The 13,720-nt window shown below is 39.4% G+C and overlaps 1 protein-coding gene across 2 annotated transcripts in view; it reads right to left on the reverse strand.

Moving 5' to 3' along the window:
• Nucleotides 1-1,048: 1,048 nt before the first annotated feature.
• Nucleotides 1,049-13,720, reverse strand: part of LOC111529017 (serine/threonine-protein kinase 31-like) — a 42,291-nt gene continuing 29,619 nt past the window's right edge. For both annotated transcript variants that reach the window (XM_026448715.1, XM_026448716.1), the window contains 3 exons: nt 12,585-12,943; nt 11,445-11,619; nt 1,049-1,098 (listed from right to left, as the gene is read on the reverse strand). In XM_026448715.1, the coding sequence (XP_026304500.1) occupies nt 1,093-1,098; nt 11,445-11,619; nt 12,585-12,943 (540 nt within the window). In that variant the 3' untranslated portion in view covers nt 1,049-1,092. The remainder of the gene's footprint in view (nt 1,099-11,444; nt 11,620-12,584; nt 12,944-13,720) is intronic.

Genomic DNA, 13,720 nt, shown 5'->3' on the forward strand with positions numbered 1-13,720 from the left:
TCAATTCTCTGTATGTGCCTAATAATAGAGCATCAAAATATATGACTCAAAGACTAACAGAACTGCAAGGAGAAATAAATAAATCTAGTATTATAGTTGGAGACTTCAACATCCCTCTATCAGAAGTGGACAGATCTACCATGGAAAAATCAGTAAAGATACATTTGAACTCAATACCAATAAATTGGATATAACTAACATCCATAGTCTACAGTGGATAATTAACATCTACAGACTACAGCTGACTCTTGAACAAAGCAAGTGTTAGGGGTGTCAACCCCCAGAGTCTTGAAAATCTATGTGCAGCTTTTGATTCCACAGAAACCTACTTACTAATAGCCTACTGTTGACCAGAAGCTTTACTGATAAGACAAGCCATCAGTTAGCAAGTATTCTGTATGTTATATGTATTATATACAGTATTCTCACAGTAAAGTAAGCCAGAAAAAAGAAAATATAAGGAAAAGCATAAAGAAGAGAAGATATATTTACTACTCATTAAATGGAAGTGGATCATCATTAAGGTCTTCATCCTCCATCATCTTCACATTGAGCAGGCTGAGGAAAAGGAGGAAGACGAGAGGTTGGTATTCCTATCTCACCAATGGCAGAGAGGGAAGAAGTGGAAGGGGAGGCAGGAGGGGCAGGCATAACTGGTGTAACTTTTATTTAAAATATCCACATATAAATGGACCCTTGTAGTTCAAACTCACATTCAAGGGTGAACTATAGTTCATCCAACAACAGCAGAATCTACATTCCTGTCAAGATCATATGGAAGGTTCACCAAAATACGCCACCACATTCTGGGCCACAAAATACACCTTAACAGTTAAAGGAACAGAAACCGTACAATGTCTGCTTTCAGGCCACAGTAGAATAAGCTAGAAATCAATAACAGAAAGATAATTGAAAAAAAATCTCAAAACATGTAAGGATTAAACAACATTACTAATAACACATGAGTCAAAGAAGAAATCTCATGAAAAATTTAAAAATACTTTCAAGATAAAAATACAACTTACCAAAATTTGTAGAATGTAGCATAGGCAGTGCATTGACAAAAATTAACAGCATTGAAATGCATATATATCAGAACTGGAAAAAAAAACTAATATTAATAATCTAAGTTTGCTCCTTAGGAAACATAAAAAGAACAGCAAATTAAATCTGAAATATGCAAAAATAGGAAACTATAAATCAATCGATCTGAAAACAGGAAATCAAGAGGAAAAAAATCAACAAAACCAAAAGCTGATACTTTGAAAAGATGAATAAAATTGGTAACACTATAACCGGGCTAATTAAGAAAAAAAAGACAGAGGACACAAATTGCCAGTATCAGAAATGAAAGAGGGCATCAGTACAGATCCAATGTAAAACATTAAAATTAAATATAAAAATGTAAAATTAAAAATATTATGGACAACTCAAGGACCACAAATTTGATAACCTAGATTAAATGAACTAATTCTTTGAAAGACATAATCTGCCAAAACTCACACAAAAATAATCTGAACAGATTTATTTCTATTTTTAAAACTGAATCAACCATTAATAAGCTTCCAAAACAGAAAGTGTCAGGCCTATATAACTTCACTGGTAAATTCTACCAAACATTTAAGTAAAAAACTATACCAACTCTCTGTCATTGAATAGAAGCAGAGGAAATACTTCCAAACTCATTCCATGAGGCCAGCATCACCCTAATACTGAAAGCAGAAAACAGCATTACAAAAAAAGAAAGACACAAACCAATATATGTCATGAACATGTATGTAAAAACCTTCCAAAACATTACAAAATGGAATCCAACAATGTATGAAAAGAAACACAGTTGATGCTTGAACAACACAGGTTTGAACTGCATAGGTCCACTTACTAACAGATTTTTCTCAATAAGTTACACAAGGTATGCCTGCCTGTATACCTTATATAACTTATTGAAAAAAAAAAAAACTAAGTAAAAATTTTAATTTATTTTAAAATAATTTTAACTTATTTTTAAATAAGTTAAATAATTTTAAGTTAGTATTAATTTAAAATTAAATAAATAATTTCAACTTACTAAATTTTAATAAGTAAGTTTAACTTATTTAATTTTAAAATAAGTTAAAATTATTGAACTTATTTATCCCTCCACCTCTTTCTTCCATCTCTGTCACCTATGAGACAAGACCAACCCATGCTCTTCCTCAGTCTACTCAACATGAAGACAATGAGAATTAAGACTTAATAAAGAGTAAATACATTTCTTCTTCCTTACGACTTTCTTAATGTTTCCTTCTCTAGATTACTTTATTGTAAAGATACAGTATACAATAAATACAACACAAAAAAAATGTTTGTTAGAATAAATTATTTCAGAGAGGGGCTTCAAGATGACTCACTAGAGGCCACTGGTATTTGCCTCCTCCTGAAAAAAGAGCCAAAATAGCAAGTAGATAATCACACTTCAAATAGATCATCTAAGAGAGAAATGAGACTTCAACAGAGAAGTGACAGGAAACACATAAAGCAAGGAAGGAGAAAGACGAGAAGCAGCCTTCTTGGCTGGGAGCCTGGACAGGCTCCTCAATGCAGAGAAGGGGTAAATGAGAGACCCCAGTGGCCCATATTCTCACTGCAAACTCCTGCAATCCTAGCCCCGAAAGGGACCTTTGATCCTCATGTGCTCTGAGACACAGAGAGCTGCCCAGAGACTACACAACTATATTGCTCCATACAGGGAGCTCATGTTGGGTTCCATACAACCATCCCCCAATCCTAAGTAACTACAGCACGCTGCCATTTCGCGTGCCCAGTCCCAACTAGACTGCATCCTGGTCTAGGGCCCAACATCCCGTACAACTCCACAACCCTGGAGCAAAGCTGACATCTCCTGCCCACAGCCACCACTGCAGCTGACTGCAAGTACCAGCAAAGATGTAGGAGCCACTGGCAGCAACCCCGTTCACAGAGGAACAGCCATACATTTTGATGGCTCTGAGGAAATGCTATCCTGCTTGCTGCCACCACCACTACTGGCTGCTGCTGCCACACAATCAAAACACAAGCCACTGGCAGCCACTCTACCCCCAAGAAGGGCAGCCATGCATTTTCACGGACCAAGAGGAAAGGCTAGCCCATCTCACAACCACCACTGCTGCTAGCTGCTGCCATATCTGAGGCCAAACTGCAAGTCACTGGCAGGAACCTCAACCCCATGAGCAGAGGGGCAGCCACACATCTTCACATGATCCAAGGGAGGGCTACCCAACCCAGAACCTGAGACAATGCTAGCTGCTGCTGCCACCAGTGTCAAAGTGTGAGCCTTTACAGTGACACTGCTGCCCTAAGCAGCAAAGCTGCCGCACATTTTCACACACCCAAAAGACAAAATTTTCCACCTGCAGCTGCTGCCCTTGCAAACTGCCACCACAGGAGCAAATTTAAGAGCAAAGTACGTGTTCGACAGCCACCTCCATACATCTGCTGCCACTAAAAGTAACCTCACCCTCCCCAGTGATAGGGCTGCAAAGCAACCACTGCCACCCCCACTCAAGCATTCCATTGGAAACCTGGGCATCATCCTGCACCTGCCTACCACAATCAGAGTCTGCACTCACCACCTGGACCTGAGGACAGATCCACTCCACCCAGCTCCACAGCCCCTCTCACCAGTGTCTGAGCACACCACCCAAGGCCCTGGGTATCACCCAGCCCAGTCCACCGTTGGTACCTGAACACTCCTCCCAAAGGCCCAAGGTCAGGCCTACCCAACCTGGCACTACCAACACAGCTAGCATCCACTTGCACATGCTGTCGGCCTGACTGACCCACTCAGCACATCACAGCCAGCACCAACACCAGTGTAGATCACTTGGAAAACACAAGCCATTGCTATCACCCACATCGTGCCCATTGCCTAGGAGCCCAAGAATATACTCACCTGTCTGGCCCACCACTACTGCTACTAGCACCCAAGCAAGACTCCTGGAAACCCAAGCATTGGCCAACCTGGGCTCCCTAACATTAGTGCCAGCATGTGCTGTCCTGGAAACCAAGGACAGGCATGCTTGGCCTGGCACTGCCACCACTGGGGTCTGAGGACTGGCAAACCTGGCATTCCTGTACCCAGCAAAACTTCTCCACAGCCCCCACTAACAGCCACACCCTAAGCCATTGAGGAAATCACAAAAACCACTGTTTAAATCCAAAGGAATCATACCAAGACTATACTACTGCATGAAACCAGAATTAAAGCCAAAGGGCCCTACCCAACCAACACCATAGGTACATCTTCAGGAAAAGGTCCTCCCCTACAAAATTATTTCCAAAAAATTGGAAGAAGCAACTGTTACACCTGATGCACAAATATCAATGTAACAAAAGAAACATGAGAACACAAGAAAATGTAACTCCAAAGGAAGTCAGTAATTCTCCACCAAGAGATCATAATCAAAAAGAAATTTTGAAATTCTAGATTAAAAATTCAAAATACTGATTTTAAAGAAGCTCAGTCAGATAAAAGATAATTCTGAAAAATAATATAAAGAAATCAGAAAAACAATTCAGGTTATAAATGAGAAATTTATCAAATAGATATGATAAAAAAAAAAAAAACAGAAATCCTAGAACTAAAGGATTCACTGAATGGAATACAAAACACATTCTAAAGCTTCAACAATATACTAGATCTAGGCCTGGCATGATGGCTCACGCCTGTAATCCCAGCACTTTGGGAGGCTGAGGCAGGAGGATCACTGGAGCTCAGGGGTTTGAGAAAAGCCTGGTCAACATAACAATACCTCATCTCCAATAAAAATTTAAAATATTAGGTCAGCATGGTGGCATGCACCTGTAGTCCCAGCTACTCAGGAAGCTGAGGCAGGAGGACTGATTGAGCCCAGAAGTTGGAGGCCGCAGTGAGCTGTGATTGTGCCACTGCACTCCATCCTGGGCAACAAAACAAAACTCTGCCTCAAAACAAAACAAACAGCAACAAAATATACTAGATCAAACAGAAGAAAGAATTTCAGAACTTGAAGACAAGACTTTTGAACTAACCCAGTCAATCAAAAATAAAAAAGAACAAAAAAGAATGAAAAAAGCCTACAAGGCATACAAGACACCATACTGCAAACAAATATTTGAATTTTCAATGTCACAGAAAAAGTGAAAGAAAGGAATCAAAAACCTCTTATATTGAATAATAGCTGAAAATTTCCCAAGTCTAGCAAGAGATTTAGACATTCAAATAAAAGAAGTTCAGAGATGCCCAAACATAAAATTTGTAAAGGTCTTCTCCCCAGCATATAATAGTCAAACTGTCAAAAGTCAAAGGTATTTCTAAAAACAGAAGGAAAAAGGCATGTCATCAATTACAAGGAAACCCCCATCAGACTAACTGTAAATTTCTGAGTAAAATCCCTACAGCAGAGAATGAAATGATATATTCAAAGTGCTCAAAGGAAACTGCTAGTCAAGAATACTACATCCAGCAAAGTTCTTTCATGAATGAGGAAGCAGTAGTCTTTCCCAGGCAAGCAAAAGCTAAGGGAATTCATCAGCACTAGATCATCCCCACAAGAGATGCTTAAGGGAGGGCAATACCTGGAAGTGAAAAGGATGACAATCTGTAATCATAAAAACACATGAAAGTACAAAACCCGGCCGGGCATGGTGGCTCACACCTGTAATCCCAGCACTTTGGGAGGCCAAGGCAGGCGGATCACCCGAGGTCAGGAGTTCGAGACCAGCCTGGCCAACATGGTAAAACTCCGTCTCTACTAAAAAGTACAAAAATTAACTGGGCGTGGTGGTGGGCACCTATAATCCCAGCTACTTAGGGGGCTGAAGTAGGAGAATTGCTTGAACTCGGGAGGTGGAGGTTGCAGAGAGCCAAGATCGTGCCATTGCACTCCAGCCTACGTGACAGAGCAAGACTCTGTCTCAAAAAGAAAAAAAAAAAAAGTATAAAACATACAAGTAAAAACAAGAAAGGAATCAAATGTTCCCATTACAGAAACACATCAAACCACAACGATAAAGAATGAGTGAGAGAGAAAATAATCAAGATGGCCAACTAGATAAGCGTATGCCTTCTCCACAGGGAAGAATCAGAATAGTAAGTAGACATATTTTGAACAGATTATCTAATAACGAACACTTGGATTCACCAGAGAAGAGACAGAAAGCCCCAGAAGTAACAAAGTAGAGGGTTCGGGGAAGCATACCTAGCCGGAAAACAGCTGAGAGCCGGGAAAGGCTACTGTATGCAGGGAAACAGTAAGAGAAAAATCACCAGAGCTCTGAAACAAGCTTTTACAACACTGGCTATAAGAGAAACCTTTGATCTGCTAGGGCCTCGCACCTCACGGAGTTGCCTAAAGATCACACAGAGACATTCTTTCAGAAAAGGAATCCACATAGAATCCCACAGGCACCCAAGTCTGGAGCAGCCTCAGCAGGGAGCCACTTTAAGAGTTTAGATACCAGGGACCTATAGACATGGCTGCAGCCACTGTACTGCTTCAAAAAAGGAGAAGGAGAACAAGCATGCCCATGCACCCCCAGGAGGATACTTGTCATCCTGCTTACAAGCTGCTGTTGAGACTGAGACATAAGTAGATCACACTCCCTACACCTTCTTGCTCATGCTGCTTGGCTGGGTGGTGCCCCATTCTCTCCAGCCCCATGCCCAAGACACCATTTTCTGAGTTCAATGCTGGGCTGAGTCCTGCCCTTGGCCTGAGTTGGGGCTGACATGGCCCCAGTCACTGCCCAGCAAAGGACCAACAGGGAAACCACGCTACCCCACACATATCTATAGAATACCCACCACCCTGCAATGGGCTGCTGTGAAACTGAGACACAATCAGACTACACTTCCCACAGTTTTTTGCTCATGCTGCTAGCCTGGGTGGTGCCCTAGTATCCCAGGGCACAGGCCAAAACTGTCATTTTGAGAGTTTAATTCTGAGCTGTGCCCCAACTTTGGCTTGAGTTAAGGCTAACTGCAGCTACTACCCAGCCAAGAAGGGGCAGAAAAGCCAGGCTCTCCTATGCACACCTGCAACAACACCCAAAGCTCTGCATAGGCTGCTGTGAGACTTAGACTTGAGTAGAACACACTCCCCACTGCTTCGTACCAACACTGCTCACCTGAGAGGGGCCTCACCCTCTCTAGTCACAATCCTACAGATGGCACCCTTATGAGAGTTTAGAGACATTGTTTGACGCCTGGCAACAGTAGCCACAGCAGACATTCTAGCCTCTGGTCAGAGACTGGGGCACCTGCTCCGGAACAAAGGAATCTCTTTGTTACCAACTGTGTCCCTGAAATTATTGGTAGAGCTTGATTCTAGGTGAAATATCTGATTCATGCTAGTTTGATCAGCCAATCTTGATGAGGGTGATTCAGGTTACACGCGTGTATACATATTTCAAAATTTACCAAACTCTACACGGCACTTGTGCATTTTTACTGTATGTAAATGGTATTTCAATATAGCATTATTAGAAAATAAAATTAGTATTTCCTAACCCTATCCATTAGACATTCTATAACCTAGAAGCAAAGACTAAATCAGTAGCTATATACATCCCTAGCACCCAAAGTCTGGTATCTAAATACCTCTTACCACTGAAAAGAACTACAGCTTGGAGAAATAACTCTTCCAGGATTAGGGTAGGAAATGCAGATGAGCATGGTACATCTTGTGACACCAGAAAACAAGGAAGGTATCAGACTACTGAAATCACATCAAAAGGACAGAGCAACAACTTAAAAAGACTTCCAAAGAGTATAAGCTGGGCATCAAAAAGAATAATGGCTGCAGCGAATTAAAACACTCATATATGTTTAAAATTCATTAGTTCATAATAATACTTAAGGAGAACAAATAACCTTTGCTGGTCAACACTGGACAATGCTAGGGAATAAACTTACTTTTCTGAAAACATGTACATATAAAAGGAATGAATCAAGTTATCTTGTCTTTACTGAACAAACTAGGCTTCACCATGACCAAATAGTTGGAATTTTCCTTCTAAGAAATACAGAACCTGATGAAAATATGGCTGCAGACAGCAATCATGGATGGCTGCAAAAATCATTAGGTCACAGATTAATGAAAAACTTAATAAAGGTGATTTATCCATTATGAATATCATCTGTTATGATGTCAAAAGGACACAGCAGCTAATTTAAAAAGACTTCCAAGGGGATAATGTGTGCATCGAAAAGAAAAAAAAATGGCTTCAGTGGATTAAAACACGTCAAATGTGTTTAAAATTCATTAATTTAGCAAGGCATGGTGGCTCACCTGTAGTCCCAGCAACTCTGGAGCCAAAAGACGAAGGGTTGCTTGAGCCCAGAAGTTTGAGACCAGCCCAGGCAACACAGCAAACCCACTCTGTATAGAAAATACAATTCCATGCTCATGGACAGGAAGAATCAATACCATGAAAATGGCCATACTGCCCAAAGTAATTGATAGATTCAATACTATTCCCATCAAACTACCGTTGACTTTCTTCACAGAACTAGAAAAAACTACTTTAAATTTCATATGGAACCAAAAAGAAGCCTGTATAGCCAGGACAATCCTAAGCAAAAAGAACAAAGCTAGAGACATCACACTATTTGACTTCAAACTATACTACAAGGCTACAGTAACCAAAACAGCATGCTACTGGTACCAAAAGAGATATAAAGATCAATGGAACAGAACAGAGGCCTCAGAAATAACACCACACATCTACAACCATCTGATCTTTGACAAACCTGACAAAAACAAGAAATGGGGAAAGGATTCCCTATTTAATAAATGGTGCTGGGAAAACTGGCTAGCCATATGCAGAAAACTGAAACTGGACCCCTTCCTTACACCTTATACAAAAATTAATTCAAGATGGATTAAAGACTTAAATGTAAAACTCCAAACAATAAAAACCCTAGAAGAAAACCCAGGCAATACCATTCAAGACACAGGCACGGGCAAACACGCATGACTAAAACACCAAAAGCAATGGCAACAAAAGCCAAAATTGACAAATGGGATCTAATTAAACTAAAGAGCTTCTGCACAGCAAAAGACACTACCAGCAGAGTGAATGGGCAACCTACAGAATGGGAGAAAATGTTTGCAATCTATCCATCTGACAAAGGGTTAATATCCAGAATCTACAACTTAAAACAAATTTACAAGAAAAAAACACCACCACCAAAACATGGGCAAAGGATATGAACAGGCACTTCTCAAAAGAAGACATTTATGTGGCTAACAAGCATATGAAAAAAAGCTCATCATCACTAGTCATTAGGGAAATGCAAATCAAAACTACAATGAGATACCATCTTACACCAGTTAGAATGGCAATCATTAAAAAGTCAGGAAACAACAGATGCTGGAGAGGATGTGGAGAAAGAGGAACACTTCTACACTGTGGAGAAAGAGGAACACTTCTACACTGTTAGTTCAACTACTGTGGAAGACAGTGTGGCAATTCCTCAAGGATCTAGAACCAGAAATACCATTTGACCCAGCAATCCCATTACTGGATATATACCCAAAGAATTATAAATCATTCTACTATAAAGACACATGCACACATGTTTACTGCAGCACTATTTACAATGGCAAAGACTTGGAACCAACTCAAATGCCCATCAATGATAGACTGGATAAAGAAAATGTGGGCCGAGTACAGTGGCTCATGCCTGTAATCCCAGCACTTTGGGAGGCAGAGGCGGGTGGATCACCTGAGGAGTTCAAAACCAGCCTGGCCAACATGGTGAAACCCCGTCTCTACCAAAAATACAAAAATTTGCCAGGCATAGTGGTGGGTGCCTATTATGTCAGCTATCAGGAGGTTGAGGCAGGAGGATCATTTGAACCTAGGAAGCAGAGGTTGCAATGAGGCAAGATCACGCCACTGGGGACATAAATAAGGCAAGTTTTAGTTTAAAAAAAAGAAAAGAAAAGACAAAAATTAGCCAGGAATGGGGTAAAGGCCTGTAGTCCCAGCTAGCCAGGAGACTGGAGTAAGTGGATTGTTTGAGTCCGGGGTCAGAAGTTGCAGTGAGCAGAAATTACACCACTGCACTCCAGCCTAAGCAACAGAACAAGACTGTCTCACAACAAACAAGCAAACAAAACCAAAAAAACTCTGAATAATGAGATTTGGGGAGCTTCTGGGTTGATGAACACATCCATGACCTGGGAGGGTGGTACACTCAGAGAGGGTATGGAAGCTCGGTACCTCCTGCCCCAGTACCTTGCGTTATGCCTATCTTCCATTAGTTGGCTGTTTCTGAGTTATATCCTTAATAATACAACTTTAAGTATAGCACTTCCTTGAGTTCTGTGAGTAGTTCTAGAGAATTATCTAACCTGAGGGAGGGTCATGGGAAACCCTGAATTTATAGCGGGTAGGTATGTATGCAAGCAGCCTGGGGACCCCACTTGTGGCTGGCATCTAAAGTAGAGGCAGATTATGGAACTGAGTCCTTAACTTGTACGGTATATGCTAAGTACAGGTAGTGTAGTGTCAGAATGGAACTGAATTACTAGACACCCAGTTGGTGTCAGAGAATTGGAGAACTAGCGCAGGAACAACAGATTTGGTGTAAATACACACACACACACACACACACACACACACACACACACATTCATTTATCAACCACACTGTATTCCTGGGGGGGAAATATTTTTGAACTAGAATCTGAGCAAATCTGGAGACCTAATTACCATAAAAGAAGACACACATGGAGATCAAAAAGCCAGTTAAGCAACACAAGGATACAGATTAAAGCAATTTAAGAGAAATATCAACCAAAATGCAATGTATGTGCCTAACTGGGATCCTGATTGGAGACAACTACAATCAACATGCCTACAATCATGTGGCATTCATGATACAATATGGCAAATTTGAATATTGCCTAGATATAAATAATATTAAGGAATTATTGTTTATTTTTAAGTATGAATAGTATTATTATTATGGTTTTTTAAAGTCTTTTTCTATTAGTCATACATACTGAAGACTATGAAATAATAGCAATGGGACTTCTAAAATAATCCAGGAAGTATAAATTTTTAAAGAGATTGGCCATGTGTTGTAACTGTAAATACTGGGTGATGGGTACATGAGAATTAATTATTCAAGTCTCTCTCCTTTTAGAGTGTTTGAAAATTGCCTTAGTTGAAAAGTTTTTAGAACATAAAGGGAAATGTAAATTAGAAATTATTAAATTTTCAAACATCCAATGAAATACAAAGGATTATTCTGGAGTATAAGACAAAAATTCACCTATAAACAAATACAGGGATTAGCAAAGAAGTAGAGGATGAGGTGGGGAAGGAAAGGAAAGTGACAGAAAAATAAATAGCAGCAGATGAGTACACAGATTTCCCAGTTGGACACTCTTCACCTTAAGCCACTGAACATACCTGCAGCTCCTGGGCAATCTGTTCTACTTTCAATTCTAATGCCTTATAACTTTCGAGAAGAGCGTCCTTCTCTGTTTTAAGTTTTTCATTTTCTTCAATCAGTTTCTGGTCCTGCTTAATTTTTGCCAGGCTGACATTAGACCCTAAATTAAAGTCACCAACAGCCAAACTTTCCCTATAAAAACAAATTCATTTATTTTAAAAAACAAACTGAATAAGGATGACAGAGAAAACAAATCTATCTTGGGTCTTTTTATACCACAATGTATCTGAAAGTTAATTTTGAAAACTAAAATATTTACCTAGTTCATAATATTAAAAAATAATTTAATGCAAACAAGATTTTATAACTGAAGTTGTAATTCAACAATGCCTCTAATTTTCAAAGAAAATATATTCCAACTTCTTCATAGCACTATCAACTACAGAGAACAAAGTAAAACATTTCTGTATTGGTTTTTTTCCAATGCCTCCTCCCTGTGATCCCCCTGTTCACCGCCTCCCCCGCCATTTGACAGTTTAGCTCCTAAAGCACTGAAGAGATCTCATCAAACAACTATATCATCCAAGATACAGCATCATGTCTTGGACCATGATATAGAAGAATGTTTTGATACATATAAATATCAAATCTGGCTTTCTGCTTCAAGTTGATGATTCAAAATTATCTAAAAAATAAGCTATTCGGAATAATCAAACTCCACCACAAGTTTTCACAAGGAGAAGAAAGAGTCTCACTTTTATTTAAAAAGTAAAGGCAATTCCCTGAAACTCTTTAAAACATTCCTAAAGTCATAGGAAAAATTTCAAATCTTATCTGAAATTCTGACTTTGCCTGAATAATTCAGATTTGGGAGCAGATTTTTATTTTTGATAAGTGTATTCCAAAGAGTTGGCATGAAAAGTTTATATGTAAACTTTTAAATAATTCAGGAATTATTTTTCTTTCAAAATAGCTTGTAATGAAAATACCCCTGCTAAAGCAGAGAGGAATACATTTGAGAAAAGTAGAAATATCAGCATCAGCCCTTAAAATCACTGACACAGTTAAGGATTCCAAAAGCATAAGCCTTAACTTCTATTCTACTACGACAGGGACCTCTACAATGAATTAGAAATAAGTGAAGACTAAATTCTTACTTTGGAAATGTCACAAGATTTCCTGCATCATTTTCATTCTTCAAATCAAGAGTCAGCTTCTCACTTAAGTGCCCCTTGGGCCTGCTGAAAGTTGACTGGTTTGATCTATGCTCCCACAAAGGAATGGGGCTTTTGACGTTCCTGAGAACAAGTTGACCAGGATCCAATTTTTTTTCCTCACAGATGTCACTTCTGGAAGTAGGTTTGCATTTCTCTGCAAATCCTTTCTTAAACACTTCTTCCCCTATATCCACACTGCCATACTCAGCCTGAGCAATAACTGTTCCATCTTGAGAGGTTGCTTTAATTCTCATTTTTATTTCCTTTTCGAAAATCAAGCTCCCCAAAAACGTTGTGCCCTAAGAAAGAAGAAAACGTAAACCAGCTACACCAACATGTTTCTCTTCTCTTATTTTGTTTCTACCCATTTTTTCCAAGCATCATATTTCTTCATTCTAAAATCTCTATATACAAAAGTCTTACCTTGATGTTGGCTATAATATGCAAATATACATCTCCACGTATATGAATGTATTCCAATTACACATTTGCTAAAATGAAGTGGAGCTAAATACTTGTATAGGCAGCCATATTTATAAATCTAAAAATGTATTACTAAGTAAATATCCTAGAATAGTTTTTTTTTAACCCAGCAGATTACATTGACTACTTTGGCCCCAACTAAATATAATGCTCTCCCTGAAAAGCAACTGCACATAAAAATGAATCTCTGATATCTAGAAAAGGTACTCAATTTTACAAAGCTTTAAAAGTTTTATAGGCACTCAGGAACTCTGATTTTAAAGTAAGACAAACAGAAGTGAAAAAACAAACTGAAAGCACAAACTACAAACAAATTCTTTAAAAATCAACAAACTGAAACTACAAAATGTGAGGTGTCACAAATACATATTCAAAACTTTTTTTCTTCTTCTTTTTTGAGACAGAATCTCACTCTGTCGCACAGGCTGGAGTTCAGTGGCACAATCTTGGCTCATTGCAACCTCCGCCTCCCTGGTTCAAGCGATTCTCCTGCTTCAGCCTCCCCAGTAACTGAGAGTACTGGCACACACCACCACACCCACCTAATTTTTGTATTTTTTGTAGAGATGGGGTTTCACCATGTCAGCTGAGCT

Source organism: Piliocolobus tephrosceles, chromosome 8 (assembly GCF_002776525.5).
Source record: "Piliocolobus tephrosceles isolate RC106 chromosome 8, ASM277652v3, whole genome shotgun sequence".
Classification (NCBI taxonomy): Eukaryota; Metazoa; Chordata; class Mammalia; order Primates; family Cercopithecidae; genus Piliocolobus; species Piliocolobus tephrosceles.